At 43.8% G+C, this 27,252-nt stretch overlaps 1 protein-coding gene across 1 annotated transcript in view; it reads right to left on the bottom strand.

The window, feature by feature from the left end:
- Window positions 1-9,437: 9,437 nt before the first annotated feature.
- LOC122932725 (zinc finger protein OZF-like) overlaps window positions 9,438-27,252 on the bottom strand; it is a 62,736-nt gene continuing 44,921 nt past the window's right edge. The window contains exon 2 of the mRNA XM_044287313.1: window positions 9,438-11,236. Coding sequence (XP_044143248.1) covers window positions 9,624-11,236 — 1,613 coding nt within the window. The 3' untranslated portion in view covers window positions 9,438-9,623. The remainder of the gene's footprint in view (window positions 11,237-27,252) is intronic.

The raw sequence follows: 27,252 nt of genomic DNA, 5'->3' as shown, positions 1-27,252 counted from the left end.
GTATTCTATTGCACCGGCCCCGCTCACTGTTGTATAATCTTATCTAACCTGTAGGCATTGTTCAGATATAATAATCATATGTAATCCAGCTGTATTACTTACAACTATAAGTTCTGTAGCAAGGGAGGAGGCCGGGAGGCGCGTCACTCACCACGTCATGCGCCTGCGCCGCCGACTTTATGAATGAAGCAGACAGCACGGGCGTGTGACTTAGTGAGTGACGCGTCACCCGCCCATCCTCTCTCCTCTCTGCTACGGAACTTAGTTGTAAGTAATACAGCTGGATTACACATGATAATTATATTTTAACAATGCCTACAGGTTAGATAAGATTACACAACAGTGAGCGGGGCCGGTGCATTATAAAACAGGGACTGCAGCGGTCCCCGCTGTCATTCATAATCCAGATGCTGGCCCCCAGCCCCTGTATTGGGGGTCATTCACACTGCAGAGACACTGTTATGGGGGGGATCTGTGGATGGCACATAGCATAAGATGCTATATATGTGTCATCCACAGATCCACCCCATAGCAGTGTCATCCACAGATGTCCCCATAAGAGTGCCATCCAGAGATCCCCTATAACAGTGCCATCCAGAGATCCCCTCCATTCCAGAGTAACCTCATTTATTCTGTAATAGTCTCTTATTTTAATATTTTCCTTTCTGCGGATTCTTTATATACTTTTGCTCTGCTTCTGACACTGCTCCCATCAACTCACATTTACCTATTCTTACTCTACAATTAAATTAATTATCTAATAATTATTAAAAAAAAAAGATTGGACTTCATACCATACACGATAGTCTCTTTCTAAGGGCTCATGCACACGACAGTATTTTGCGTTCAGTATACTGGACGTTTTTGGAGTTCAGTATGCGGAACATACAAAAAATACTGAAGTGTCTCAGTGTGCATTCCGTTTCAGTATTTCAGTATTTCCGTGCCGTGAAAACATAGAACATGTCCTATTCTTGTCCGCAAATCACGGTTCTTGGCTCCATTCAAGTCAATGGGTCCGGAAAAAAAAGGAACACATACGGAAATGCATCCGTATGTCTTCCGTATCCGTTCCGTTTATGCTGAACCATCTATTCAAAATGCTATGCCCAGCCCAATTTTTTCTATGTAATTACTGTATATGGCATACGGAAAAACGGAAAGGAAACGGAAACACAACGGAAACAAAAAACGGAACAACAGATCCGTAAAAACGGACCGCAAAACACTGAAAAAGCAATACTGTCGTGTGCATGAGGCCTAACAAGGATAAAACCAGCCTGTAGATCATGTGGCTCCAATGATGTTCCCATTCATTTCTTCAACTGCTCTTGTAGATTGATTTCAAGCTGCAGCTCAGGTGCATGTCCTTTCTCACAGAGCATGTCCTTTCTGCCGCAGCTCTCGTCCTGTCCATGTTATTCCTGCCGGCACCTGTGATGGCTTCTAACCATGGAAAGGGCTGGTGACCGATGAAGGATATAAGTGAGCATGTGCGTCCTCCTCAGTAATGTTACTTAGGTGGATAGAGAAATAAGGAAAACATCAAACAGCAGGTGGCGCTATACAGGTACATTTTATTAAATAACTCAGCGGCCATATTACATTATAATTACATGCAAATACAACAGAGCTGATTCCACCCTAATTGAATCACAAGGTCACTTTGGAGAAATAGGACTCCAACTAACTTTAAGAGATTTGCTGATCTATAGTTGTAGTAATAACAGTTTTCTGTATTATATCCAGATATTTGTAGAGGTTGTACAGGATTAGAACTTGTGGCTGCTTTCTTAGAGAAACAGCTCCACATCTGTCCATAGGTTATGTCTGGTATTGCAGTATTAAATGGGGTTGGCCACTCTGTTAGCCCTTATTAAAACTATAAAGAGAGTGGGGAGATATTACACTTATTGATATATCTTCTTAAGCAGATCTGCCTGGTTTTCCTGCTATTGGCAGCTACGCCCCCTCCTGTCCTGCTCTAACCATGCCCCCTCCTGTCCTGCTCTAACCACGCCCCCTCCTGTCCTGCTCTAACCACGCCCCCTCCTGTCCTGCTCTCACCACGCCCCCTCCTGTCTTGCTCTCACCACGCCCCCCTCCTGTCCTGCTCTCGCCACGCCCCGCTCCTTTCCTTCTCTCGCCACGCCCCCCTCCTGTCCTGCTCTCGCCACGCCCCCTCCTGTCCTGCTCTCGCCACGCCCCCCTCCTGTCTTGCTCTCGCCACGCCCCCCTCCTGTCTTTCTCTCGCCACGCCCCCTTCCTGTCTTGCTCTCGCCACGCCCCCCTCCTGTCTTGCTCTCGCCACGCCCCCTCCTGTCTTGCTCTCGCCACGCCCCCTCCTGTCCTGCTCTCGCCACACCCCCCTCCTGTCCTGCTCTCGCCACGCCCCCCTCCTGTCCTGCTCTCGCCTCGCCCCTCTCCTGTCCTGCTCTCGCCACGCCCCTCTCCTGTCCTGCTCTCGCCACGCCCCTCTCCTGTCCTGCTCTCACCACTCCCCCTTCCTGTCCTGCTCTCGCCACGCCCCTCTCCTGTCCTGCTCTCACCACTCGCCCTTCCTGTCCTGCTCTCGCCACGCCCCTCTCCTGTCCTTCTCTCACCACTCCCCCTTCCTGTCCTGCTCTCACCACTCCCCCTTCCTGTCCTGCTCTCACCACGCCCCCTCTCTCGTCCATCCCTGCACGTGCAATGGAGGAGCAACCTCGTCCATGCCTAAAGCCTGTTCTGCTGTCTGGGTCCTAAAGCACCCGGCTTGTATCAGAGGTGACTGGCACTCCTGGCTGTGCAGGGGCTCAGCAGGGACACTTGTTAAAAGCTGAGGTAAAGAGACATTTTCAGAAGGAAGACTGAGGAGAATCTGTGATTGCCGATCTGACTGCAGGCTCTGCCCCCTCTGTACTGAGAGGACCCTGCCAACATGTGAGGATGTAGCAGAGCCAGGGAAGTGCTGTGGACCACAAACTGTGAGCAGTCCCAGTGTCTGTCCTGTTTCTGGTCCCTCTGTTCTGTGTTCTTATCCCTGACATGATATTACAGCCAGACCAACAGTTCAGGAGCTTTAACCCCTTGTGAGCTGTCAGTATGGCTGAGGTCAGTGATATCAGCAGCAGTCACTGGTCTCACCATCTATATAATGTGTGCCCTCTCCTTCCTGCACTCTGTATATGGTGATAGGTGACCCCCACCACTGCATATAAAGATCCGTGACCCCCTGTATACAGTGACCCGTGCTAACGGTAGCCCAACAGTGCCGCCGGAAGTCCGCTCCGGCCCCAATTACTTTAATGGGGTCAGGTTGGAGATGCGGCCGCAGCATGGCTGAGAGGCAGCCGGACAAAAAACGCAGCGTGCTGGGCATCAGTGAATGTGGCCGGTGCGGACTTCCGGCAGCACTCGTGGGCTAGCATCAACACGGACCCGGCAGGGGAACAGCCTGTCAGATCTGCTAACCCTGGTGGGAAAGTAGCCTTAGTGGTGTGATAATAGACAGGAGGCTCCTCTCTATGTGAGCAGATCGATTTGTAGAAATGTATTGATCAGAGATCTTGTGCAACAAAGATCTGTCCCCCCTCCCCCCGCTCAACAGCCCCCTCCCCCGGCAGTCCGTGCACCTAAACAGAAATCTATGACGCAAAGAGCTGCTGGAGATTTCTGGCTTCATTTGAGTCAGAAAACTGGCGAAAATGAACATAAATTTGTTGGGGCGACTGGTCATACCCCCTCCCGGCCACTGTCACGCCCTTTTTGAAAATAACATTTTAAAGGCACATTCAAAAAGTCGCAAACACATAGTTTGCAACTTTTTAACGCCACTTTTTAGAAACAAGGGAAATGATAAATCTCCCCCTCAATCCAATGGTGCAACTAGAAAGGACTGAGCCCCACAGCCAGTTTATGAGCAGGGCCCCCCCCCTCCTCCGGCAGTCCATAGTTTATGAGCAGGGCCCCCTCCTCCTCCGGCAGTCCATAGTTTATGAACAGGGCCCCCTCCCCGGCAGTCCACAGTTTATGAGCAGGGCCCCCTCCCTCCCCTGGCAGTCCATAGTTTATGAGCAGGGCCCCCTCCCCGGCAGTCCATAGTTTATGAGCCGGGCCCCCTCCCTCCCCCCGGTAACATATGTATGATACATTAGCATCATATTCCTGTGTGCTGCTGGGACGGGGCGGATTGCTATGTCTGTACAGCAGTTATTCACTGATGACCGAGTTATTGATATTATCTGAGGGGCTCTTGTCTCTATGGAAACACAGGGGGCGGGGATGTCATGTGACTGCTCCTCTGAACATGCTTGCTGCAATGCATGCTGGGATTTTTACTTTCACGTTGCAGCTGCTCCTCCCACACAGCCGGTCTGAGGAGCTCCTCCAGGGAAGTGCGTCATGGTGAACAGGTTAGAAAAATGTTATATAGCCAGTACATTTAGCTTTAGATATTAACCACCTCCCGACTGCCTAACGCAGGGATGTGTCCTGCGGGCGGCCAGGTTATTCCTCCTGGACGCATCAACGCGTCATCTCGTGAGACGCAAGATTTCCTGTGAACACGCGCACACAGGAGCGCGTGTTCACAGGATCGGAAGGAAAACGAGTGGATCTACAGCCTGTCAGTGGCGATCATTCGCTGGCAGGCTGTAGATGCGATTTTTTTAACCTCTGAAAGGTATATCAGATGCTGTATTGTTAACAGCGTCTGACATACCTGGTCCTCTGGTGGTCCCTTTTGCTTGGATCGACCACCAGAGGACACAGGCAGCTCTGTAAGTAGCAGCAAGCACCACACTACACCCCCCCCGTCACTTATTAACCCCTGATCACCCCCCTGTAAGGCTCCATTCAGACGTCCGTATGTGTTTTACGGATCTGCAAAACAGGGACATCGCAGATCCGCAAAACACGGACACCGGCAATGTGCTTTCCGCATTTTGCGGATCCGCACATTGCCAGAACTATATAGAAAATGCCTTTTCTTGTCTGCAATTGCGGACAAGAATAGGACATGTTCTTTAGGCTCTACAAAAAACGCAGTGTTCGCCTGATCTTGTGCGTACACTTGCGTTCAGTCCGCCCCACCGCAGTGAGAGAATTTTTTTTATTTCTGATCACTGCAAAAACACAGTAAAATTGCTGCGGCGCTATAAAGAGCACTTTTGAGGGGCATGGCGTGTTTATAGAAGATTTTTTTTTTTTGCCACAAGTTAGCGGAAATTGATTTTTTTTTTTTTTTTTTTTCTTACAAGTCTCATATTCCACTAACTTGTGACAAAAAATTAAATCTCACATGAACTCACCATACCCCTCACGGAATCCAAATGCGTAAAATTTTTTAGACATTTATATTCCAGACTTCTTCTCACGCTTTAGGGCCCCTAAAAAGCCAGGGCAGTATAAATACCCCACATGTGACCCCCTTTTTAGAAAGAAGACACCCCAAGGTATTTTGTGAGGGGCATGGCGAGTTCATGTAAAATTTTATTTTTTGTCACAAGTTAGTGGAATATGAGACTTTATAAGAGAAAAAAAAAATCATTTTCCGCTAACTTGTGCCCAAAAAAAAAATATTCTAGGAACTCGCCATGCCCCTCACGGAATACCTTGGGGTGTCTTCTTTTCAAAATGGGGTCACTTGTGGGGTATTTTTACTGCCCTGGCACTTTAGGGGCCCTAAAGCGTGAGAAGTAGTTTGGAATCCAAATGCGAATAAAATGCCCTGTGAAATTCTAAAGATACTCATTGGAATTTGGGCCCATTTGTGCACCTAGGCTGCAAAAAAGTGTCACACATGTGGTATGGCCGTACTCAGGAGAAGTAGGGCAATGTGTTTGGGGTGTATTTTTACATATACCCATTCTGTGTGTGAGAAATATCTCTGTAAAATGACAACTTTGTATAAAAAATTTTTGGGGAAAAGTTGTCTGACCCAGCATGGGTATATGTAAAAATACACCCCAAACACATTGCCCTACTTCTTCCGAGTACGGCGATACCACACGTGTGACACTGTTTTGCAGCCTAGGTGCGCAAAGGGGCCCAAATTCCAATGAGTAATTTTAGGATTTCACAGGGCATTTTTACATATTTGGATTCCAAACTACTTCTCACACTTTATGGCCCCTAAAATGCAAGGGCAGTATAAATACCCCACAAGTGACCCCATTTTAGAAAGAAGACACCTCAAGGTATTCCGTGAGGGGCATGGCGAGTTCATGTAAAATTTTATTTTATTTTTTGTCACAAGTTAGTGGAATATGAGACTTTGTACGAAAAAAAAAAAAAAATTATAATTTCCCGCTAACTTGTGACAAAAAATAAAAACTTCCATGAACTCACTATGCCCATTAGCGAATACCTTAGGGTGTCTACTTTCCGAAATGGGGTCATTTGTGGGGTGTTTCTACTGTCTGGGCATTGTAGAACCTCAGGAAACATGACAGGTGCTCAGAAAGTCAAAGTGCGTAAATTCACATTTTTGCACCATAGTTTGTAAACGCTATAATTTTTACCCAAACCAATAAATATACACTTATTGCATTTTTTTTTATTTTTATCAAAGACATGTAGAACAATACATTTAGAGAAAAATTTCTATAGAAATGTAGTTTTATTTGAAAAATTTTACAACAGAAAGTGAAAAATGACATTTTTTTGCAAAAATTTCGGTCAATTTTGATTAATATCAAAAAATGTCAGCAGCAAAGAAATACCATCAAATGAAAGCTCTATTAGTGAGAAGAAAAGGAGGTAAAATTTATTTGGGTGGTAAGTTGTATGACCGAGCAATAAACGGTGAAAGTATTGTAGAGCAGAATTGTAAAAAGAGGTCTGGTCATTAAGGGGGTTTAAGCTAGGGAAGCTGAGGTGGTTAATACTTCATGGTTTGGGCTATTGTCTGGGGCACTTTGGATTTTTGATACTTAGGGTGGCCAACCCCTTTAAAGTTAATGTTGCAGAATTACAATGCTGCGCTCAACCCTTGGACAGGAGAGGAGATGTTTTGGAGTAAAGAAGTTCTTCTTCTAATCCTGGAAACACCTTTACATTATAGATCAGAAATCATGGTGAAGCAGCAGGTCCTAAAACTAAGCTCCACACCTTCCACATTTTCTACACTCTGAACATTACAATGGATCCCTCCTAGACTCTAAGCACGTATGGATTCTCCCTCATATGAATATTCAGATGTCTCACTAGACTTAAAGATGTTGTCCGGGATCTCCTATATTGATGACCTATCCTCAGAATAGTCTTATAGGAAATCCGACAGCACTCGATCCGTGGTCCGCGCTGCACGGGAAGGGGCAATCCCCACGAACAGTGTATAAGTAATCCCAGCAGGCGTTTCTCTGTTCAGCACGGTTTATTCTTTATTGCAGAATATCAAAGTTTTTCAGGAAGAGTTTCGGCCCGTCCAGCCTTTCTGTTCCATCAGCTGAGGACGGCTGGACGGGTCGAAACGCATCCTGAAAAACTTTGATTTATATGCTACAATAAAGAATACACTGTGCTGAACAGAGAAACGCCTCCTGGGATTACTTATACACTATAGATTACAGGATAGGTCATCAATATCAGATTGGCGGGGGTCCGACACCCGGCACCCTCGCTGATGAGCTGTTTGAGGAGACGGCTCGTGCAGTGTGCAAGTGTCATCTCCCTTCTTTCTTCCTGTTCACCGCTACTGTCTCATAGACATACAGCAGAGAAGGGAGAAGGCACGTGTGCACTGCGTGATCCGTCTCCTCGTACAGATGATCAGTGTGGGTGTCAGACCCCCACCGAGTTAATATTGATGACCTATTCTGAGGCTAGGTCATCAATATTAACCCTTTGAGGCCTCTTTTCATTTTTGCATTTTGGATTTTTCTCCCCACATTCCAATAACCATAACATTTTTATTTTTCCATTTACATAGCTATATGAGGGCTTATTGTTTGAAGGACATGGTGCATTTTTTTATGTCATCATTTATTTAAAATACCTTGTATTGGAAAACAGGAAAAAATTATTTGTGTGGAAAAATAGAAAAAAAATAAAAATACTAAGAATTCTGTCAAGGTTTTTGAGGTTTTGATATCACATCATTCATTGTGCTCTAAAAATGACCTAACATCCTTATTCTGTGGCTCCATTCAAATGCGGCGATACCAAATTGTATAGATTTTATTTGTTTTACTACTTTAAAAAAGATAAAAACATTTGAAAATAAAATTCAATTTTCCTTGCATTGCCATATAACTTTTTTATATTTCAGTCTACAAAGCTGTAGGAGGGCTTGTTTTTTGCTTAACTAACTATATTTTATTGGTACCATGTTTGTGGTATATACTGCGTTCATCGTACAATATATATATTTTTTAAGTTCAAGCATTTAACACACAGCGATAATAAAATATGTTAATTTTTTATTGTTAATATATTTTTATATATAAAATTGGGAAAAAGTGGTAATTTAAACTTATATTGATTTTTTTTAATTTTTTTTTTATTTTATTTCACTTTTTTATTTATTTATAAAAATATGGCCCTTAGGGGCATAATACATGTGATCTCTTGATCCCGTCTCCTATTCACCCTAATAGATCTCTATTAGGGCTCATGCACACGACCATATGTATTTTTAGGTGCGAAAAATTGGATGCATAAAAATCACGGATGACGTCCGCGTGCATTCCATATTTTGCAGGACGGAACGTCTGGCCCCTAATAAAACAGTCCTATCCTTGTTGGTAATGCAGACAATAATAAGACATGTTCTATTCTTTTGCGGAACAGACATACAGAAATGGAATACACACAGAGTAACTTCTATTTATTTTTTACGGACCCATTGAACTGAATGGTTCTGCATACAGTCTGCAAAAAAAAAAAAATGGAAAAGACACGGAAAGAAAATACATTCGTGTGCATAAGCCCTTAGGGCGAATAGGATTTTTACTTTTTTACTCTCTCTAGTCTGTACTGTGCCTCGTGCATAGCTCAGTATGGAGAACGCCATGGCAACTGATCAGAAGGCAGAGGGTACTGGCACACAGTGCAGTTCTGACATTCATTCAGGATGCAGTTTTCAATTTAGCCAGTTTGGCTGCCTCATTAACCCCTGATGTTCTGCATAGTGGGAATTAATTTCAGTAATGCAACTTAAAAGGTGAAACTAACATATGAGATAGACTCATTACATGCAAAGCGAGATGTTTCAAGCCTTTATTTGGTAAAATTTGGATGATTATGGCTTACATCTTATAAAAACCCTAAAGTCTCAATTTTTTTAAGCTGCATTAATGCAATTCCTTTAAATTTGCATTACTGAAATGAATGGACTTTTACACAATATTCTAATTTTTTGAGTTTCACCTGTACAGTAACATCATAATACATGAAGGGGTTAAAAGCCCGGACAACCCCTTTAATTTACAGCCAAAGCATTTCCCACATTCTGTATATTAAATAGGCTTCTCTCCTGTGTGAGTTTTCTGATGTCGAACAAGATTTGATTTCTCACTAAAACACTTTCCACATTCGGGTCAAGAAAATGGCTTCTCTCCTGTGTGAATTCTTTGATGTTGCACAAAATGTGATTTAATACTAAAACATTTCTCACATTCAGGACACGAATATGGCTTCTCTCATGTGTGAGTTCTCAGATGTATATCAAGCTGTGCTTTCGAACTAAAACACTTTTCACATTCAGGACATGGAAATGGCTTCTCCCCGGTGTGAATTTTCAGATGTTTCACAAGATCCGATTTCTGATTAAAATATTTCCCACATTCAGGGCATGAAAATGGCTTAACCCCGGTGTGAATTCTCTGATGTTGCACAAGATTTGATTTCTGACTAAAACATTTCTCACATTCAGGACACGAATATGGCTTCTCTCCTGTGTGAGTTCTCAGATGTATATCAAGCTGTGCTTTTGAACTAAAACACTTTTCACATTCAGGACATGGAAATGGCTTCTCCCCGGTGTGAATTTTCAGATGTTTCACAAGATCCGATTTCTGATTAAAATATTTCCCACATTCAGGACATGGAAATGGCTTCTCCCCGGTGTGAATTTTCTGATGTTTCACAAGATCCGATTTCTGATTAAAATATTTCCCACATTCAGGGCATGAAAATGGCTTAACCCCGGTGTGAATTCTCTGATGTTTCACAAGATTTGATTTCTGACTAAAACATTTCTCACATTCAGGACACGAATATGGCTTCTCTCCTGTGTGAATTCTTTGATGTTGCACAAAATGTGATTTAATACTAAAACATTTCTCACATTCAGAACACGAATATGGCTTCTCTCCTGTGTGAGTTCTCAGATGTATATCAAGCTGTGCTTTCAAACTAAAACACTTTTCACATTCAGGGCATGAAAATGGATTAACCCCGGTGTGAATTCTCTGATGTTGCACAAGATTTGATTTGTAACTAAAACATTTCCCACATTCCGAACATGAAAATGGCTTCTCTCCTGTGTGAGTTTTCTGATGTTCAACAAGATTTGATTTCCGACTAAAACACTTCCCACATTCTAAACATGAAAATTGCTTCTCTCCTGTGTGAATTCTCTGATGTCTCACAAGATGTCCTTTCAGACGAAAACACTTCCCACATTCTGAACATGAATATGACTTCACTCCTGTGTGAATTCTCTGATGTTTCAGAAGACTTGATTTATCACTATAACATTTCCCACATTCCGAACATGAAAATGGCTTCTCTCCTATGTGAGTTTTCTGATGTTGAACTAAATTTGATTTCCAACTAAAACATTTCCCACATTCTAAACATGAAAATGGCTTCTCCCCTGTGTGAGTTTTCTGATGTTCAACAAGATGTGATTTCCGAATAAAACATTTCCCACATTCTAAACATGAAAATGGCTTCTCCCCTGTGTGAGTTTTCTGATGTATCACAAGATGTGATTTCTGACAAAAACACTTTCCACATTCTGAACATGAATATGGCTTCTCTCCTGTGTCATTTGTCTGATTTTCAGCAACACTTGATAGCCCATTAAAAGCGTACTCTCTTTCAGAACATGACCGTTCATCTTTCTGAATTTCATTGTACACAGAAAGATTAGCATTATTTTCAAAATCATTCCCATATTCAGAATTTGCAGACATCTCAACCAGAATATGCCCGGTTCTATTATTGCTAAGTTGGGACTGATTACTTTCTTTTTCATAAGAAGGAGATGGAATTAGAGGACCTTGGGAGACTTTTATCCAGTCTTTACCTGAAAAAAGGAAACATTTTATAAGATAAAAGGCTCATTTTTTTTTTCCTAATTACACACAAACAGTGTGTATAAGTATAAGTATAAAATGTAATTAACATGCAGATAAAAGATTGACCAATGTTATACTAACTGCATACTTAACCCCTTCAGGACCCTGCCATTTTTCACCTTAAGGACCATGCCATTTTTTTGCAAATCTGACCTGTGTCACTTTATGTGGTGAGAACTTTAAAACGCTTTTACTTATCCAAGCCATTCTGTTTTCTCGTCACATATTGTACTTCATGATAGTGGTAAATTAGAGTCAAAATATTTCATTTATATTTATAAAAAAAATACCAAATTTACCGAAAATGTAGAAAAATTCAAAATTTTCAAAATTTCTATTTCTCAGCTTTTTAAAACGGATAGTGATACCTCCTAAAATAGTTATTGCTTTACAGTTCCCATACGTCTACTTCATGTTTGGGTCATTTTGTAAATTACATTTTCTTTTTTTTGGGATGTTAGAAGGCTTAGAAGTTTAGAAGCAAATCTCAAAAGTTTTAAGAAAATCTCCAAAACCCAATTTTTAAGGACCAGTTCAGGTCTGAAGTCACTTTGTGGGGCTTACATTATAGAAACCACCCATAAATGGCCTCATTTTAGAAACTACAGCCCTCGAGGTATTCAAAACTGATTTTACAAACTTTGTTAACTCTTTAGGTGTTCCACAAGAATGAAAGGAAAATGGAGATGAAATTAAATTTTTTGTCAGATTTTCCATTTTAATAAAAAAAAATCCAATAACAAAGCAAAGGTTAAAGAGTTTCTGTCATGGGAAAAATCATTATGTAGCTGACTGACATTAGCGATGTGCTAATGTCAGCAGTACATAACAGTATGTTTGTTAAGTCCCTGCCTGTCACCGTTCTCTTAAAAAAAATACTTTTTTAATATGCTAATTAAGCCTCTAGGTGCTATGAGGGCGTTGCTGCAGCACCTAGCAGGGCTCCAGATGGTGACTTACTTAGAATTGTAAAATGGCTACAAGACTTTGTAGTCTTGTCGCCATTTGCGCCTAGACCCTCTGCTGCTCTGCCGCTTTCACACACGAGTTAAACTGACATGGCACATGCAGTAACAGAAAAAAAAAACTTGCAATTTGCCATTTTTTAATCACCTTGTCCTGCCAAAAATTAGGATCGGACTGTTCTATTATGGTCCAGACGTTCCATAAAATGTGGAATGCACACAGCTTTTTTCCACGTGGTATCGAGTATCGCAATACTTTTTATGGTATCGAAATCGAGTCAATATTTTGGTATCGTGACAACCCTAGGTAAGATATGTTTTTTTATTTTTTATTATTATACTGTAATTATATGTATTTTAAATTTGGCAACTAAAAATTTAAATATGGCTCCTAAGTTTTTCAGGTTAGGAGCCATTGGCTCCTTGATATATTTTTTTAGTCTGGAGCCCTGCCTAGAGGCTCGGTGTACTCTCATTTTGCACGCCCACGTCCACTTGATTGACGTCCTTCTTCTCCGCATCGTCCTCCTAATCCCGCGCCGTTCCGTTTAGTATTCGGCGCAGGCGCAGTGAGTGAAGGACGCTCGGCTGCTACCAGCTTCCTCACTGTGCCTTTGCCGATTACGTGACAGGCCTCTCCGGCCGACCTGCCTGGCAACAGCAGAGCGTCCTTCACTCACTGCGCCGAATGCTAAACAGAACGGTGCAGGCGCGGGATTATGAGGACGATGCGGAGAAGAAGGATGTCAATCAAGTGGACGTGGGCGTGCAAAAGGCGAGTAGACCGAGCCTCTAGGTGCTGCAGCAATGCCCTCATAGCACCTAGAGAGAACAGCAGCAGGCAGGGACTTAAACATACTGTTATGTACTGCTGACATTAGCTAGGGATGTCCCAATACCGATACCAGTATCGGTATCAGGACCAATACAGGACATTTGCACGAGTACTTGTACTCGTGCAAATGTCCCCGATACCACTGCCGATACCTGTGCGCCGCTTCTAAATGTGTCTGTGTCTGTCCGCGGCCTGCCCCTGCATCTCGCACAGAAAATACAGCTTCCTCTTGCTCCCAGTCTTCGCCCCTCACCCTGATTACCAGCTGCCTCCGCTGTCCCCGGCTTCTCGTATGTTTAAGACTCTGCCCACAGCCATCAGACGTGACCAGTTCTGCATGTGAGGTTGTCTGGAAAGAGACTTTTCATGCTTAATACTGGAGGGGGCTTTGGGGGGGGGGGGGCGCACTGCGCCGCCAATGTCTAATACTGGGGTTGGGGGGGCGCACTGCGCCACCAATGAAGATTAAAGGGGTTGTCCAAGTTATATTTCTTGATGACCCGGCACCCCCTCCGATCAGCTGTTTGAAGAGGAGACTCGCACAGTGTCAGCGCTGCCTCCTCTTCACTGTTTACCTTCTAGCCGTTGCATCTGCAGTGGTGAGCAGGTGTAATTACACCCAAGCCTTCCTATTGAAATGAATAGGAAGGCTTGGGTGTAATTACACCTGCTCACCACTGCAGATGCAACAGCTAGAAGGTAAACAGTGAAGAGGAGGCAGCGCTGACACCGTGCGAGTCTCCTCTTCAAACAGCTGATCGGAGGGGGTGCCGGGTGTCGGACCCCCGCCGATCTGATATTGATGACCTATCCTGAGGATAGGTCATCAATAAATATAACTTGGACAACCCCTCCCTCATTTTTTTTATATACAGGAGGCGGGAGCTGCAGAATCACATAGCCGGCTCCCAACCTCTATGAGCGGTAGCTGCGATCCGCGGCACCTGAGGAGTTAACTACCGGAGATTGCAGCTACAGCTCATAGAGGTCGGGAGCCGGCTATGTGATACTGCAGCTCCCGCCTCCTGTATATGAATAAATGAGAGATTAATCTTCATTGGTGGCGCAGTGGCCATAGCTCCTCCCCTCCTCTTGTCCCCTGTCCTTTCATTGGCGGCAGCAGCAGCACAGGGGGAGGAGACACTGCTTCCTTCTCCCCTGTGCTGCTGAGGGAACACGGAGAGCGCTGTCAGCAGCGCGATCTGTGTTCCCCATACGCTATCGGAATATCGGCAAAATAAATGCTGATAGCGTTCAAAATCCTGAATATCGGCCGATAATATCGGTAAATCCGATAATCGGTCGATCCCTAGCCCCCATACAGTATAATGTCTCTTTATGGCCCCCATTCAGTGTAATGTCTCCTAACTCTCCTTGGAACCTCAAGTGTTTTTTTTCATTCATGTTGCCCATGACTTTGCCCACAGACATCTGATCTCTGAATCGGAGCACAGGAGCAAGCCAGCCTGCCACGGGAAAAGCCTCTCCAGAGTCCAGACACCCTCCTCACACAGAGTTTGCCTGCCAGGAGTTTCCAAAGGTAGAGGAACCGACCCTAGTAAATAGTAATAAAGCTTAGGAGAAATAGTAAAAAGAGAATATAAAATAAGGTGGAGGGGGGAGGAAATGGGCATATAACCATGTTTCCCAACCAGTGTGCCTCCAGCAGTTGCAAAACTACACCTCCCAGCATGCAAAGGCTGTCCAGGCATTCTGGGAGATGTAGTTTTGCAACTGCTGGAGGCACATTGGTTGTGAAACATGGTTATATGCCCATTTATTAATTTATTAACCCTTGTACAAAGGAAAAGTAAACATTGCTATCAGCAACTGCGCAGCTGTTTCTTTGTACAAAGTTTGATAAATCTCCCCTATGACTAAATTAAATTGAAATTTGCTGTAACATTACTACTACCAAAAAGGTGAAGAAACGTATTTATTGCATCCTTTCAATGCACAGAGCCGCCAGCAAAATGTCAGCAGTGTGGAAGCATTTCAAAATTTGTGAAGACAACCCACGCATGGCAGAATGCAATCTTTGTTCTACAAAGATATCGAGAGGAGGTGCAAAAGTTAGCTCATATAATACTAGCAATCTTATAAAACACCTAAAAATAAAACATAAAAATGAGCATGGAGAATTGGCTGCTGTTTCTACCAGCGGTGTTCGGCAGCCAACACTGGAGGAAACCCTAGCAAGACGAGAAAAACCCAAGAGCTGTACAAATAACAGAGGCACTTACTCAGTTTATTATTCTCGATGATCAACCACTGTCAATAGTGGATAACATGGGTTTTCGAAGATTTGTTAATGTTTTAGAGCCAAAGTACGAGATTCCCAGTCGCCACTATGTCACTGATGTAATCTTACCACAAATACATGACACCATTAAAAAGCATGTCACCAGCATGTTGCAGGTGAAGAAGAATGCCATCAGCTTCACTACTGACATATGGAGCCGCAGTGCGAGTCCAATGTCCCTAATTAGCTTAACTGCGCAGTGGATAGATGAGGATTTTTCTCTAAAACAAGTTATGCTCCATGCAAAGGCATTTCAAGGCTCTCACACTGGTCAAGCAATAGCAAACATCCTTCAGGAAATGCTTGAGACTTGGGCAATTCCTAAAAGTTCTGTTCAAGTTGTGGTCCGTGACAGTGCCAAAAATATGATAAAAGGCATGGATGAAGCTGGACTTTGCAGTATTTCCTGTGTGGCACATACACGGCAGCTGGCTGTCTCAGAGGGCCTGTTAGCACAGCGCAGCGTTGCTGGGCGCAAAATAGTCGGCCTCTTCAAACATTCAAACCTGGCATACTCTCGCTTACAAGATATTCAAAAGCAGCTTGGTCAACCAATTAAAAGGCTTCAACAAGACTCGTTGGAACAGCACGTTTTACATGCTGCAGAAACGGGCACTAGGAGTATATACAGACGTGGACAAAATTGTTGGTACCCTTTGGTCAATGAAAGAAAAAGTCACAATGGTCACAGAAATAACTTTAATCTGACAAAAGTAATAATAAATTAAAATTCTATAAATGTTAACCAATGAAAGTCAGACATTGTTTTTCAACCATGCTTCAACAGAATTATGTAAAAAAATAAACTCATGAAACAGGCATGGACAAAAATGATGGTACCCCTAACTTAATATTTTGTTGCGCAACCTTTTGAGGCAATCACTGCAATCAAACGCTTCCTGTAACTGTCAATGAGACATCTGCACCTCTCAGCAGGTATTTTGGCCCACTCCTCATGAGCAAACTGCTCCAGTTGTGTCCGGTTTGAAGGGTGCCTTTTCCAGACTGCATGTTTCAGCTCCTTCCAAAGATGCTCAATAGGATTGAGGTCAGGGCTCATAGAAGGCCACTTTAGAATAGTCCAATTTTTTCCTCTTAGCCATTCTTGGGTGTTTTTAGCGGTGTGTTTTGGGTCATTGTCCTGTTGCAAGACCCATGACCTGCGACTGAGACCAAGCTTTCTGACACTGGCTAGTACATTTCTCTCTAGAATTCCTTGATAGTCTTGAGATTTCATTGTACCCTGCACAGATTCAAGACACCCTGTGCCAGACGCAGCAAAGCAGCCCCAGAACATAACAGAGCCTCCTCCATGTTTCACAGTAGGGACAGTGTTCTTTTCTTGATATGCTTCATTTTTTCGTCTGTGAACATACAGCTGATGTGCCTTGGCAAAAACTTCGATTTTTGTCTCATCTGTCCACAGGACATTCTCCCAGAAGCTTTGTGGCTTGTCAACATGTAGTTTGGCATATTCCAGTCTTGCTTTTTTATGATTCGTTTTCAACAATGGTGTCCTCCTTGGTCGTCTCCCATGTAGTCCACTTTGGCTCAAACAACGACGGATGGTGCGATCTGACACTGATGTTCCTTGAGCATGAAGTTCACCTTGAATCTCTTTAGAAGTCTTTCTAGGCTCTTTTGTTACCATTCGGATTATCCGTCTCTTAGATTTGTCATCAATTTTCCTCCTGCGGCCACGTCCAGGGAGGTTGGCTACAGTCCCATGGATCTTAAACTTATGAATAATATGTGCAACTGTACTCACAGGAACATCTAGTTGCTTGGAGATGGTCGTATAGCCTTTACCTTTAACATGCTTGTCTATAATTTTCTTTCTGATCTCTTGAGACAGCTCTTTCCTTTGCTTCCTCTGGTCCATGTCGAGTGTGGTACACACCATATCACCAAACAACACAGTGATTACCTGGAGCCATATATATAGGCCCAATGGCTGATTACAAGGTTGTAGACACCTGTGATGCTAATTAGTGGACACACCTTGAATTAACATGTCCCTTTGGTCACATTATGTTCTGTGTTTTCTAGGGGTACCATCATTTTTGTCCATGCCTGTTTCATGAGTTTATTTTTTTACATAATTCTGTTGAAGCATGGTTGAAAAACAATGTCTGACTTTCATTGGTTAACATTTATAGAATTTTAATTTATTATTACTTTTGTCAGATTAAAGTTATTTCTGTGACCATTGTGACTTTTTCTTTCATTGACCAAAGGGTACCAACAATTTTGTCCACGTCTGTATGTCTGAGCATGAGCTTCCGGCCACTTTCACTGGAATCTAATGGAGAAAGTGTTACACGTCTTGGCTCCCTTTGAAGAGCTGACACGTCCAGTGAGTTCTGCGGATGATGTTATTCCTGCTGTGACTGTGCTGCAGAGACTGCTATCAAGAGGATGACGACCATGGCATTAAAACAATGAAGGGCACTTTGCTTGCTGCTTTGCAGAAACGCTTTTCTGATACACAGCGCAATCCACTATACTACATAGCAACAATAATTGATCCAAAGTAATGCAGTAACTTTTAAATAAAGCTTTAATTTGCTCATAAATGTTGGGAGGGAATGATGTGTTTCATGTATATACAGGTCCTTCTCAAAAAATTAGCATATTATGATAAAGTTCATTATTTTCTGTAATGTACTGATAAACATTAGACTTTCATATATTTTAGATTCATTACACACAACTGAAGTAGTTCAAGCCTTTTATTGTTTTAATATTGATGATTTTGGCATACAGCTCATGAAAACCCCAAATTCCTATCTAAAAAAATTAGCATATTTCATCCAACCAATAAAAGAAAAGTGTTTTTAATACAAACAAAGTCAACCTTCAAATAATTATGTTCAGTTCTGCACTCAATACTTGGTCGGGAATCCTTTTGCAGAAATGACTGCTTCAATGCGGCGTGGCATGGAGGCAATCAGCCTGTGGCACTGCTGAGGTGTTATGGAGGCCCAGGATGCTTCAATGCGGCGTGGCATGGAGGCAATCAGCCTGTGGCACTGCTGAGGTGTTATGGAGGCCCAGGATGCTTCGATAGTGGCATTAAGCTCATCCAGAGTGTTGGGTCTTGTGTCTCTCAACTTTCTCTTCCCAATATCCCACAGATTCTCTATGGGGTTCAGGTCAGGAGAGTTGGCAGGCCAATTGAGCACAGTAATACCATGGTCAGTAAACCAGTTACCAGTGGTTTTGGCACTGTGAGCAGGTGCCAGGTCGTGCTGAAAAATGAAATCTTCATTTCCATAAAGCTTTTCAGCAGATGGAAGCATGAAGTGCTCCAAAATCTCCTGATAGCTAGCTGCATTGACCCTGCCCTTGATAAAACACAGTGGACCAACACCAGCAGCTGACATGGCACCCCAGACCATCACTGACTGTGGGTACTTGACACTGGACTTCAGGCATTTTGGCATTTCCTTCTCCCCAGTCTTCCTCCAGACTCTGGCACCTTGATTTCCGAATGACATGCAAAATTTGCTTTCATGCGAAAAAAGTACTTTGGACCACTGAGCAACAGTCCAGTGCTGCTTCTCTGTAGCCCAGGTCAGGCGCTTCTGCCGCTGTTTCTGGTTCAAAAGTGGCTTGACCGGGGGAATGCGGCACCTGTAGCCCATTTCTTGCACACGCCTGTACACGGTGGCTCTGGATGTTTCTACTCCAGACTCAGTCCACTGCTTCCGCAGGTCCCCCAAGGCCCGGAATCGGTCCTTCTCCACAATCTTCCTCAGGGTCCGGTCACCTCTTCTCGTTGTGCAGCGTTTTCTGCCACACTTTTTCCTTCCTACAGACTTCCCACTGAGGTGCCTTGATACAGCACTCTGGGAACAGCCTATTCGTTCAGAAATTTCTTTGTGTCTTACCCTCTTGCTTGAGGGTGTCAATGATGGCCTTCTGGACAGCAGTCAGGTCGGCAGTCTTACCCATGATTGCGGTTTTGAGTAATGAAGCAGGCTGGGAGTTTTTAAAAACCTCAGGAATCTTTTGCAGGTGTTTAGAGTTAATTAGTTGATTCAGATGATTAGGTTAATAGCTCATTTAGAGAACTTTTTCATGATATGCTAATCTTTTTAGATAGGAATTTGGGGTTTTCATGAGCTGTATGCCAAAATCATCAATATTAAAACAATAAAAGGCTTCAACTACTTCAGTTGTGTGTAATGAATCTTAAATATATGAAAGTCTAATGTTTATCAGTAGATTACAGAAAATAATGAACTTTATCACAATGTGCTAATTTTTGGAGAAGGACCTGTATATTTTTTTTCTAGGTATAAAGATCGATTCTTTCCCAATGCTGACAGTGCCAGGCAGGTCAAAGAAATGTTTGTTGTTGAACTTCAAAAGCTTTCGGAAGACACAGCCACGCTTGAGGTAGAACCAGCTGTCAAAAAACCGCACCATGACAAGCCGAGTACCAGCCTGGACTGTGTTTTTCAGGAAATAGCAGATGAACATCCCTCTACATCTGTGAGCATCACTCCAAAAGCTGCTACTGTGCAGCTGTTAAGGTACCTAGAGGAGAACACTGTGTCACGCTCAGATAGTCCACTTAAATACTGGGCATTAAATAAAATACGTTTTCCAACTTTGGCTGTAATGGTGCAAAAGTATCTTTCAGCCCCATGCAGTAGTGTGGAACGTGAAAGACTGTTCAGCTCAGTGTCTCACGTTCTGACCGAAGGCAGAAACAGACTTCTAGCTGACCATGCAGAAATGCTTCTGTTCCTTAAAAAAAAACCTTCCACTTATATTACATAAATAGTTGATACACTGCCTCTTGTACTTAAACAATGTAATAGTTCTGTTTTGGGGCCTTTTGGTTGGTCAGTGGTCACAAAATACATGTGTGTGCATTTTATTGCTAAAATTGGTATCGGTGAGTACTTAAATAAAAGTATCGGTACTAGTACTCAGTCTTAAAGAAATGGTATCGGGACATCCCTAACATTAGCATATAACGATTTTTCCCATGACAGAAACCCTTAAACAGCCAAACAAAACTCAATATTTAGAAGTTTAGAATGCCATGTGGTTTTTAGAGGGCAGATTTCACTGGGATCATTTTAAGTTGCCATGTCACATTTGAAGACCCCCTGATGCACCCCTAGAGTAGAAACCACAAAAAAGACCCCATTTTAGAAACTACGGGATTAGGTAGCAGTTTTGTTGGAACTATTTTAGGGTACATATGATTTTTGGTTGCTTTATATTACACTTTTTGTTAGGCAAGGTAACAAAAAATTGCTGTTTTGGCACAGTTTTTACAATGTTCATCTGACCGGTTAGGTCATGTGATTTTTTTTTTATAGAGCTGGTTGTTACGGACGCGGCAATACCTAATATGTATACTTTTTTTAAAATTTGTTTCACTTTAACACAATAAAAGTATTTTAGAAAAGAAAAACATGTTTTTGTGTCTCCATTTTCTGAAACCCATATTTTTTTCATTTTTGGGGCGATTGTTTCATGTAGGGGCCCTTTTTTTGTAGCATGAGGTGACGGTTTGATTGGTACCATTTTGGGGTACATACGACTTTTTGCATCACTTTTAATACCTTTTTTTGGGAAGTGAGGAGAGCAAAATTTCAATTTCATCATAGTTTTTCTTTTTTATGGTGTTCACCATGCAGAGAAAGTAACAAGACCCTTTCATAGATCAGGCCATTACGGACGCGGTGATATCAAACATGTGTAGTGTATTATTATTTTTTTCTTAATCAATTATAAATGTAATGCTATAAGAAATTAGATTTTTTTTTTTTTTTACTTTTTTGTGACCCAGACCCACTTGATTCTTGAAGATCCGGGTGGTCTGATGCCTCTATAATACACTATATAGTGTACTGCAGTGTATAGTAACTTTACACCTAACCTAATCAGGCTCTGCTTTTAGCAGGAGCCTGATCAGGCTTAGGGTACTGTCACACTAGCGTTTTTTACTGGATCCGGCAGGGTCCAGCAAAAACGATTCCGTTACTGATAATTCAACCATCCGTATTATCTTAAACTTTTTTTTTTACATTGCCAAAAAACGGATCTGTCATGAACTCCATTGAATGTCAATGGAGGACGGATCCGTTTACTATTGTGGCAGATTGCGCCAGAGTAAACGGATCCGTCCCCACTGACTTGCATTGGGGGTCATGATGGATCCGTATTTCCCAGGACGAAAAGCAAAATACAACATGTTGTGGTTTGCTCTCCGGTCTGGGAACGCAACTAAACATAACGGAATGCATTTTGGAGCATTCTGTTCTGTTCAGTTTTGTCCCCATGGACAATGAATGGGGACAAAACTGTAGCGTCTTTTTTTTTTCCGGTATTGAACCCCTAAGACGGATCTCAATGCTGGAAAACTTTAACACTAAAGTGAAAGTACCCATGGTAACCATTGGGACGCAGCCACAGCAGCGCAGCGGCCAGATGTGGATGGGAGGGAGCTCTCTCCCTCTGTGAACCCATCAAGCATCAGGTCGCTGCAACGGCACAGCAGCGGCCCAATGGGAGAGGGAGGAATGGAAGGGGTTAAACGGCTGACATCGGTGTGCTGACACTCTGCTAACCACTGCGGCCATCCTGAAAATGGGGATGGGGGGGGGGATCTCGTGCTTGCTCGGCCTGAAATGGGAATGGGGCACATCAGGAGCTGCGGGAAGGGGGGACTAAATTAATAAAGTAACATTATATATATATGATAATTAGTGTGTGTGTAGGACAGGCATTCAACCTATGGAATCGCCCAAGAACCAATGGCCAAAGAGTAGTGAAAGTTTGGGCGGTTTATTATTACACTAGCAGAAGGACCCGGCTTCGCACGGGTATATTTAATCTATTTCATCTTATGTTTCCATGTGGCATGAAAAGATAGAAAGTTTCCCCCATAACAGTGACCTCTACAGAACCCGCCCCTTAACAATGACCTCCACAGTGCCCGCCCCTTTAACAATGACCTCCACAGTGCCCGCCCCTTTAACAATGACCTCCACAGTACCTACTCCTTTAACAGTGCCTGCCCCTTTAACAGTGGCCTCCACAGTGCCCACCCCTTTAGCAGTGTTCGCCCCTTTAGCATTGACCACCCCTTTAACAGTGACCTTCACAGTGGCCACCCCTTTAACAGTGACTTTCACAGTGATCGCCCCTTTAACAGTGACTTTCACAGTGACCGCCCCTTTAACCCCTTAGGGACCCATGACGTACCGGTACGGCATGGATCCCGAGTCCTTAACCGCTTGCCGCCACACTAACGCCGAAAGGTGTGAGTGCGGCGGCTCTCCCAGGTCTCGATGACACCAATAGGCGTCATCTCGTGAGACCCGAGATTTCCTGTGAACGCGCGCTCACAGGATCGCGAAGTAAACAAGTTGATCTACAGCCTGCCAACAGCGATCAGGTATATTAGACGCTGTTTTGTTAACAGCGTCTAATGTACCTGCTACCTGGTCCTCTGGTGGTCCCTTTTGCTTGGATCGACCACCAGAGGACTCAGGCAGCTCTGTAAGTAGCACCAAGCACCACACTACACTACACCCCCCCCCCCCCGTCACTTATTAACCCCTGATCACCCCCCTGTAAGGCTCCATTCAGACGTCCGTAAGTGTTTTGCGGATCCACGGATCCGCAAAACACGGACACCGGCAATGTGCTTTCCGCATTTTGCGGATCCGCACATTGCCAGAACTATATAGAAAATGCCTTTTCTTGACAAAAATTGGACATGTTCTATATTTTTGCGGAACGGAAGTGCAGACCCGGAAGTGCAGATCCGCAATTCCGGAACCGAGCAGGACAAAGTCTGTCCCCATAGAAATGAATGGGTCCGCAATTCCGTTCCGCAAATTGCGGACGTGTGAATGGGGCCTAAGGGTCCCTTATCACCGCCAGTTAGTTAGCTACTTGTTAGGTAGTTAGCGCCCAGCCCACCGCACCGCAGTCACTGATTAGCGTCATCGCTGTCGCTAATCAGCACTAGTACTATACAGTATCTGTAAGTGATCAAGACTGATCGCAACCAGATCTATATCAGTACATTAGAGTCCCCTTAGGCTCTACAAAAAACGCAGTGTTCGCCCCCGATCAGGCCTGATCTTGTGCGCACACTTGCGTTCAGTCTAGGGATCGACCGATTATCGGTTTTACCGATATTATCGGACGATATTCAGGTTTTTGACTGTTATCGGTATCGGCATGTATTTTGCCGATATTCTGATAGCGTATGGGGAACACAGATCGCGCTGCTGTCAGCGCTCTCCGTGTTCCCTCAGCAGCACAGTGGAGAAGGAAGCAGTGTCTCCTCCCCCTGTGCTGCTGCTGCCGCCAATGGAAGGACAGGGGACAAGAGAAGGGGAGGGGCTGTGGCCACTGCGCCACCAATGAAGAGAAATCTCTCATTCATTCTAATTTCAAATTGAACAGGAGGCGGGAGCTGGCTGCAGAATCACATAGCGGCTGCGATCTGCGGTAGTTAACCCCTCAGGTGCCGCGGATCGCAGCTACTGCTCATAGAGGTCAGGAGCCGGCTATGTGATTCTGCAGCCAGCTCCCTGTATATGAATTATTGAGAGATTTATCTTCACTGGTGGCGCAGTGCGCCCCCCCAAGCCCAGTATTAGACATTGGTGGTGCAGTTCCCCCCCCCCCAACCCCCCAACCCCAGTATTAGACATTGGTGGCGCAGTGCAAAGCCCCCCTCCCCCCCCCCCCCCCCCACAGGATCCCCTCTCCCCTGCTCCTCCGATCGGAGCCCCACCATGGCAGCCAGGACGCTATTGAAGCCCTGGCTGTCATAGTAAGCTCCATGCTGCTCTGTGCACAAAGCACAGAGCAGCAGGGACAGTGTGAGTTCCTATTCACCCTGATAGATCTCTTTCAGGGTGAATAGGACAAGGGTTCTAGTACCTAAGGGGGCTAAAAGTTAGTAAAAATAAATAAAATAAAAAGTTAAAAAAATTAAATAAAACACCAAAATATTAAGTATAAATGAAAAAGAAAAATGTACAAAAAAAACTACACATTAACAATAAACATTAATTTTCAGCAGATTTGTGTAGGAATATTTTTTTTTCAAAAATGAAAATTCCCAGAATATCGGTATAAATTATCGGCTATCGGCCTGAAAGTTCACAAATTATTGGCCCTAAAAAATCAATATCGGTCGATCCCTAGTTCAGTCCGCCCCACCGCAGTGACAGAAATGTTTTTTTTTCTGATCACTGCAAAAACACTTTTGAGCTTTTTGGATCTTTATTAGCGATCGCAGCTTTTTTTTTTTGCACATTTTTGGGCAGAGATTTTTTCATCCACATTGATCGATGCGAATGAAGAAATCTGTGCCGTTCATTTTTTCTTTCAGCCCAGAGGCTGAACGGAAAAAATAAATCTTATTACCCGTATGCTCAATATAAGGCCTCGTGCACACGACCGTGCCGTTTTTTGCGGTCCGCAAACCGCGGATGCGCAAAAAACGGAAGGCGCCGGTGTTGACTTCCGCAATTTACAGAACGGGTGCCGGCAATATAAATGCCTATTCTTGTCCGCAAAGCGCGGACAAGAATAGGACATGTTATATTTTTTTTAGCAGGGCCGCGGAAAGGAGCCACAGATGCGGACAGCACACGGAGTGCTGTCAACATTTTTTGCGGCCCCATTGAAATGAATGGGTCTGCATCCGAGCCGCCAAAACGGCGGCTTGGATGCGGACCCAAACAACGGTCGTGTGCATGAGGCCTAAGGAGAATAGCAGAAACTCCTAATGCTGGCCATACATGTAATGATTGCGGAGACCCTCAAATGCCAGGGCAATACAAACACCCCACAAATGACCCAATTTTGGAAAGAAGACACCCCAAGGTATTCGCTGAGGGGCATATTGAGTCCATGAAAGATTGAACTTTTTGTCACAAGTTAGCGGAAAGGGAGACTTTGTGAGAAAAAAACTTGTGCCAAAAAAAAAAATCTTCTATGAACTTGCCATGCCCCTCACAGAATACCTTGGGGTGTCTTCTTTCCAAAATGGGGTCACTTGTGGGGTATTTATACTGCGCTGGCATTTTAGGGGCCCTAAAGTGTGAGAAGAAGTCTGGAATCCAAATGCCTAAAAATGCCCTCCTAAAAGGTACTCGTTGGAATTTGGGCCTTTTTGCACATCTTGGCTGCAAAAAAGTGTCACACATGTGGTATCGCCGTACTCAGAAGAAGTAGGGCAATGTGTTTTGGGGTGTATTTTTACATATACCCATGTTGGGTGAGAGAAATATCTCTGTAAATTGACAACTTTGTATAAAAAAATTGAAAAAGTTGTCATTTACAGAGATATTTCTCACACACAGTATGGGTATATGTAAAAATACACCACAAAACACATTGCCCTACTTCTCCTGAGTACAGCGATACCACATGTGTGACACTTTTTTGCAGCCTAGGTGCGTAAAGGGGCCGAAAGTCCAACGAGTACCTTTAGGCTTTACAGGGTTGCTCACAATTTAGCCCCACCCAAAATGCCAGAACAGTAAACACGCCCCACAAATGACCCCATTTCGGAAAGTAGACACCCCAAGGTATTCACTGAGGGGCATAGTGAGTTCGTGGGAGATTTTTTATTTTTTTTGCCAGAAGTTAGCAGAAATGGAAAGGGTAAATTACTCTTACCGGTAATTGGATTTTCCAATAGCCTCCACAACGGCATTCACAGGAGGGTGTCCCCGCCTCCAGGACAGGAAACAACGAGGAAGCACAGGATTTAAGGAGCCTCCTCCCCTTACCTTACCAGTCAATAAGAGAGGACACAGAAGTGATGCATAACAAATTATATATTATAGTAAACAAATTACATCATTCATTTACATTTAAAGCTTGGGAGGGAACCCAATGCCGTTGTGGAGGCTATTGGAAAATCCAATTACCGGTAAGAGTAATTTACCCTTTTCCCCGGCGCCTCCACAACGGCATTCACAGGAGGATTAACAGAGTAATCAATATTAGGGGGGGGCCACAATAGATAGGACCTCACGACCGAAGGACAAGTCCTGATCCCTTACTACATCTAGCTTATAGTGCCGAAAAAAAGTCATAGGGTTGGCCCATGTGGCGGCCCTGCAGATCTGTTCCAGAGGGACTGCCTTCGTTTCTGCCCAGGATGAGGCTACTGCCCTTGTAGAATGAGCCTTTAGTACCTCCGGCGGCTGACAGTTCTTGGTAACATAGGCAGAGGATATTATGTTCCTAATCCACCTAGCTATGGTTGACTTGCTAGCCGCTTGCCCCTTATTAGGGCCCTTGAATTGTAAAAAGAGGTGGTCCGATTTTCTAAGCGGTTTAGTGGCCTGAAGGTAAGAAAGGACTGACCTCCTGACGTCCAGATTATGGTGAGTATCCTCCGAATCATTAGAAGGAGACTGGAAAAAGGAAGGTAGGGAGACTTCCTGCTCACGATGAAATCTCGATACCACCTTTGGGAGAAAGGCTGGACAGTGCCTGAGGATTATACGATCATCCAGAATTGTAAGATAGGGAGGCTTGCAAGAGAAAGCTTGAATTTCCCCCACTCTTCTGGCAGAGGTTATGGCAACTAAAAAAAACGTCTTCATGGTGAGGAGCCTTAGAGGGATCTCATCAATTGGCTCAAACGGAGGAGTAGTGAGAGCAGAAAGAACCAGGCCCAAATCCCAGGGAGGAACCACCGAACGAGGGAGGATCGAAGTTCTTCCTGCCCCCCTTAAAAACCGTTTGATCAGAGGGGAATCTGCTAGTTTTACGTCCAGGAAGGCGCTGAGCGCGGAAATCTGAACCTTCAGAGTTGATGGACGGAGGCCTTTTTTCTAGCCCCGCTTG

This window comes from Bufo gargarizans, chromosome 3 (assembly GCF_014858855.1).
Source record: "Bufo gargarizans isolate SCDJY-AF-19 chromosome 3, ASM1485885v1, whole genome shotgun sequence".
NCBI lineage: Eukaryota > Metazoa > Chordata > Amphibia > Anura > Bufonidae > Bufo > Bufo gargarizans.
The sequence above is the reverse complement of the archived record's forward strand: the minus strand, read 5'-3'. Positions and strand labels throughout refer to the sequence as shown.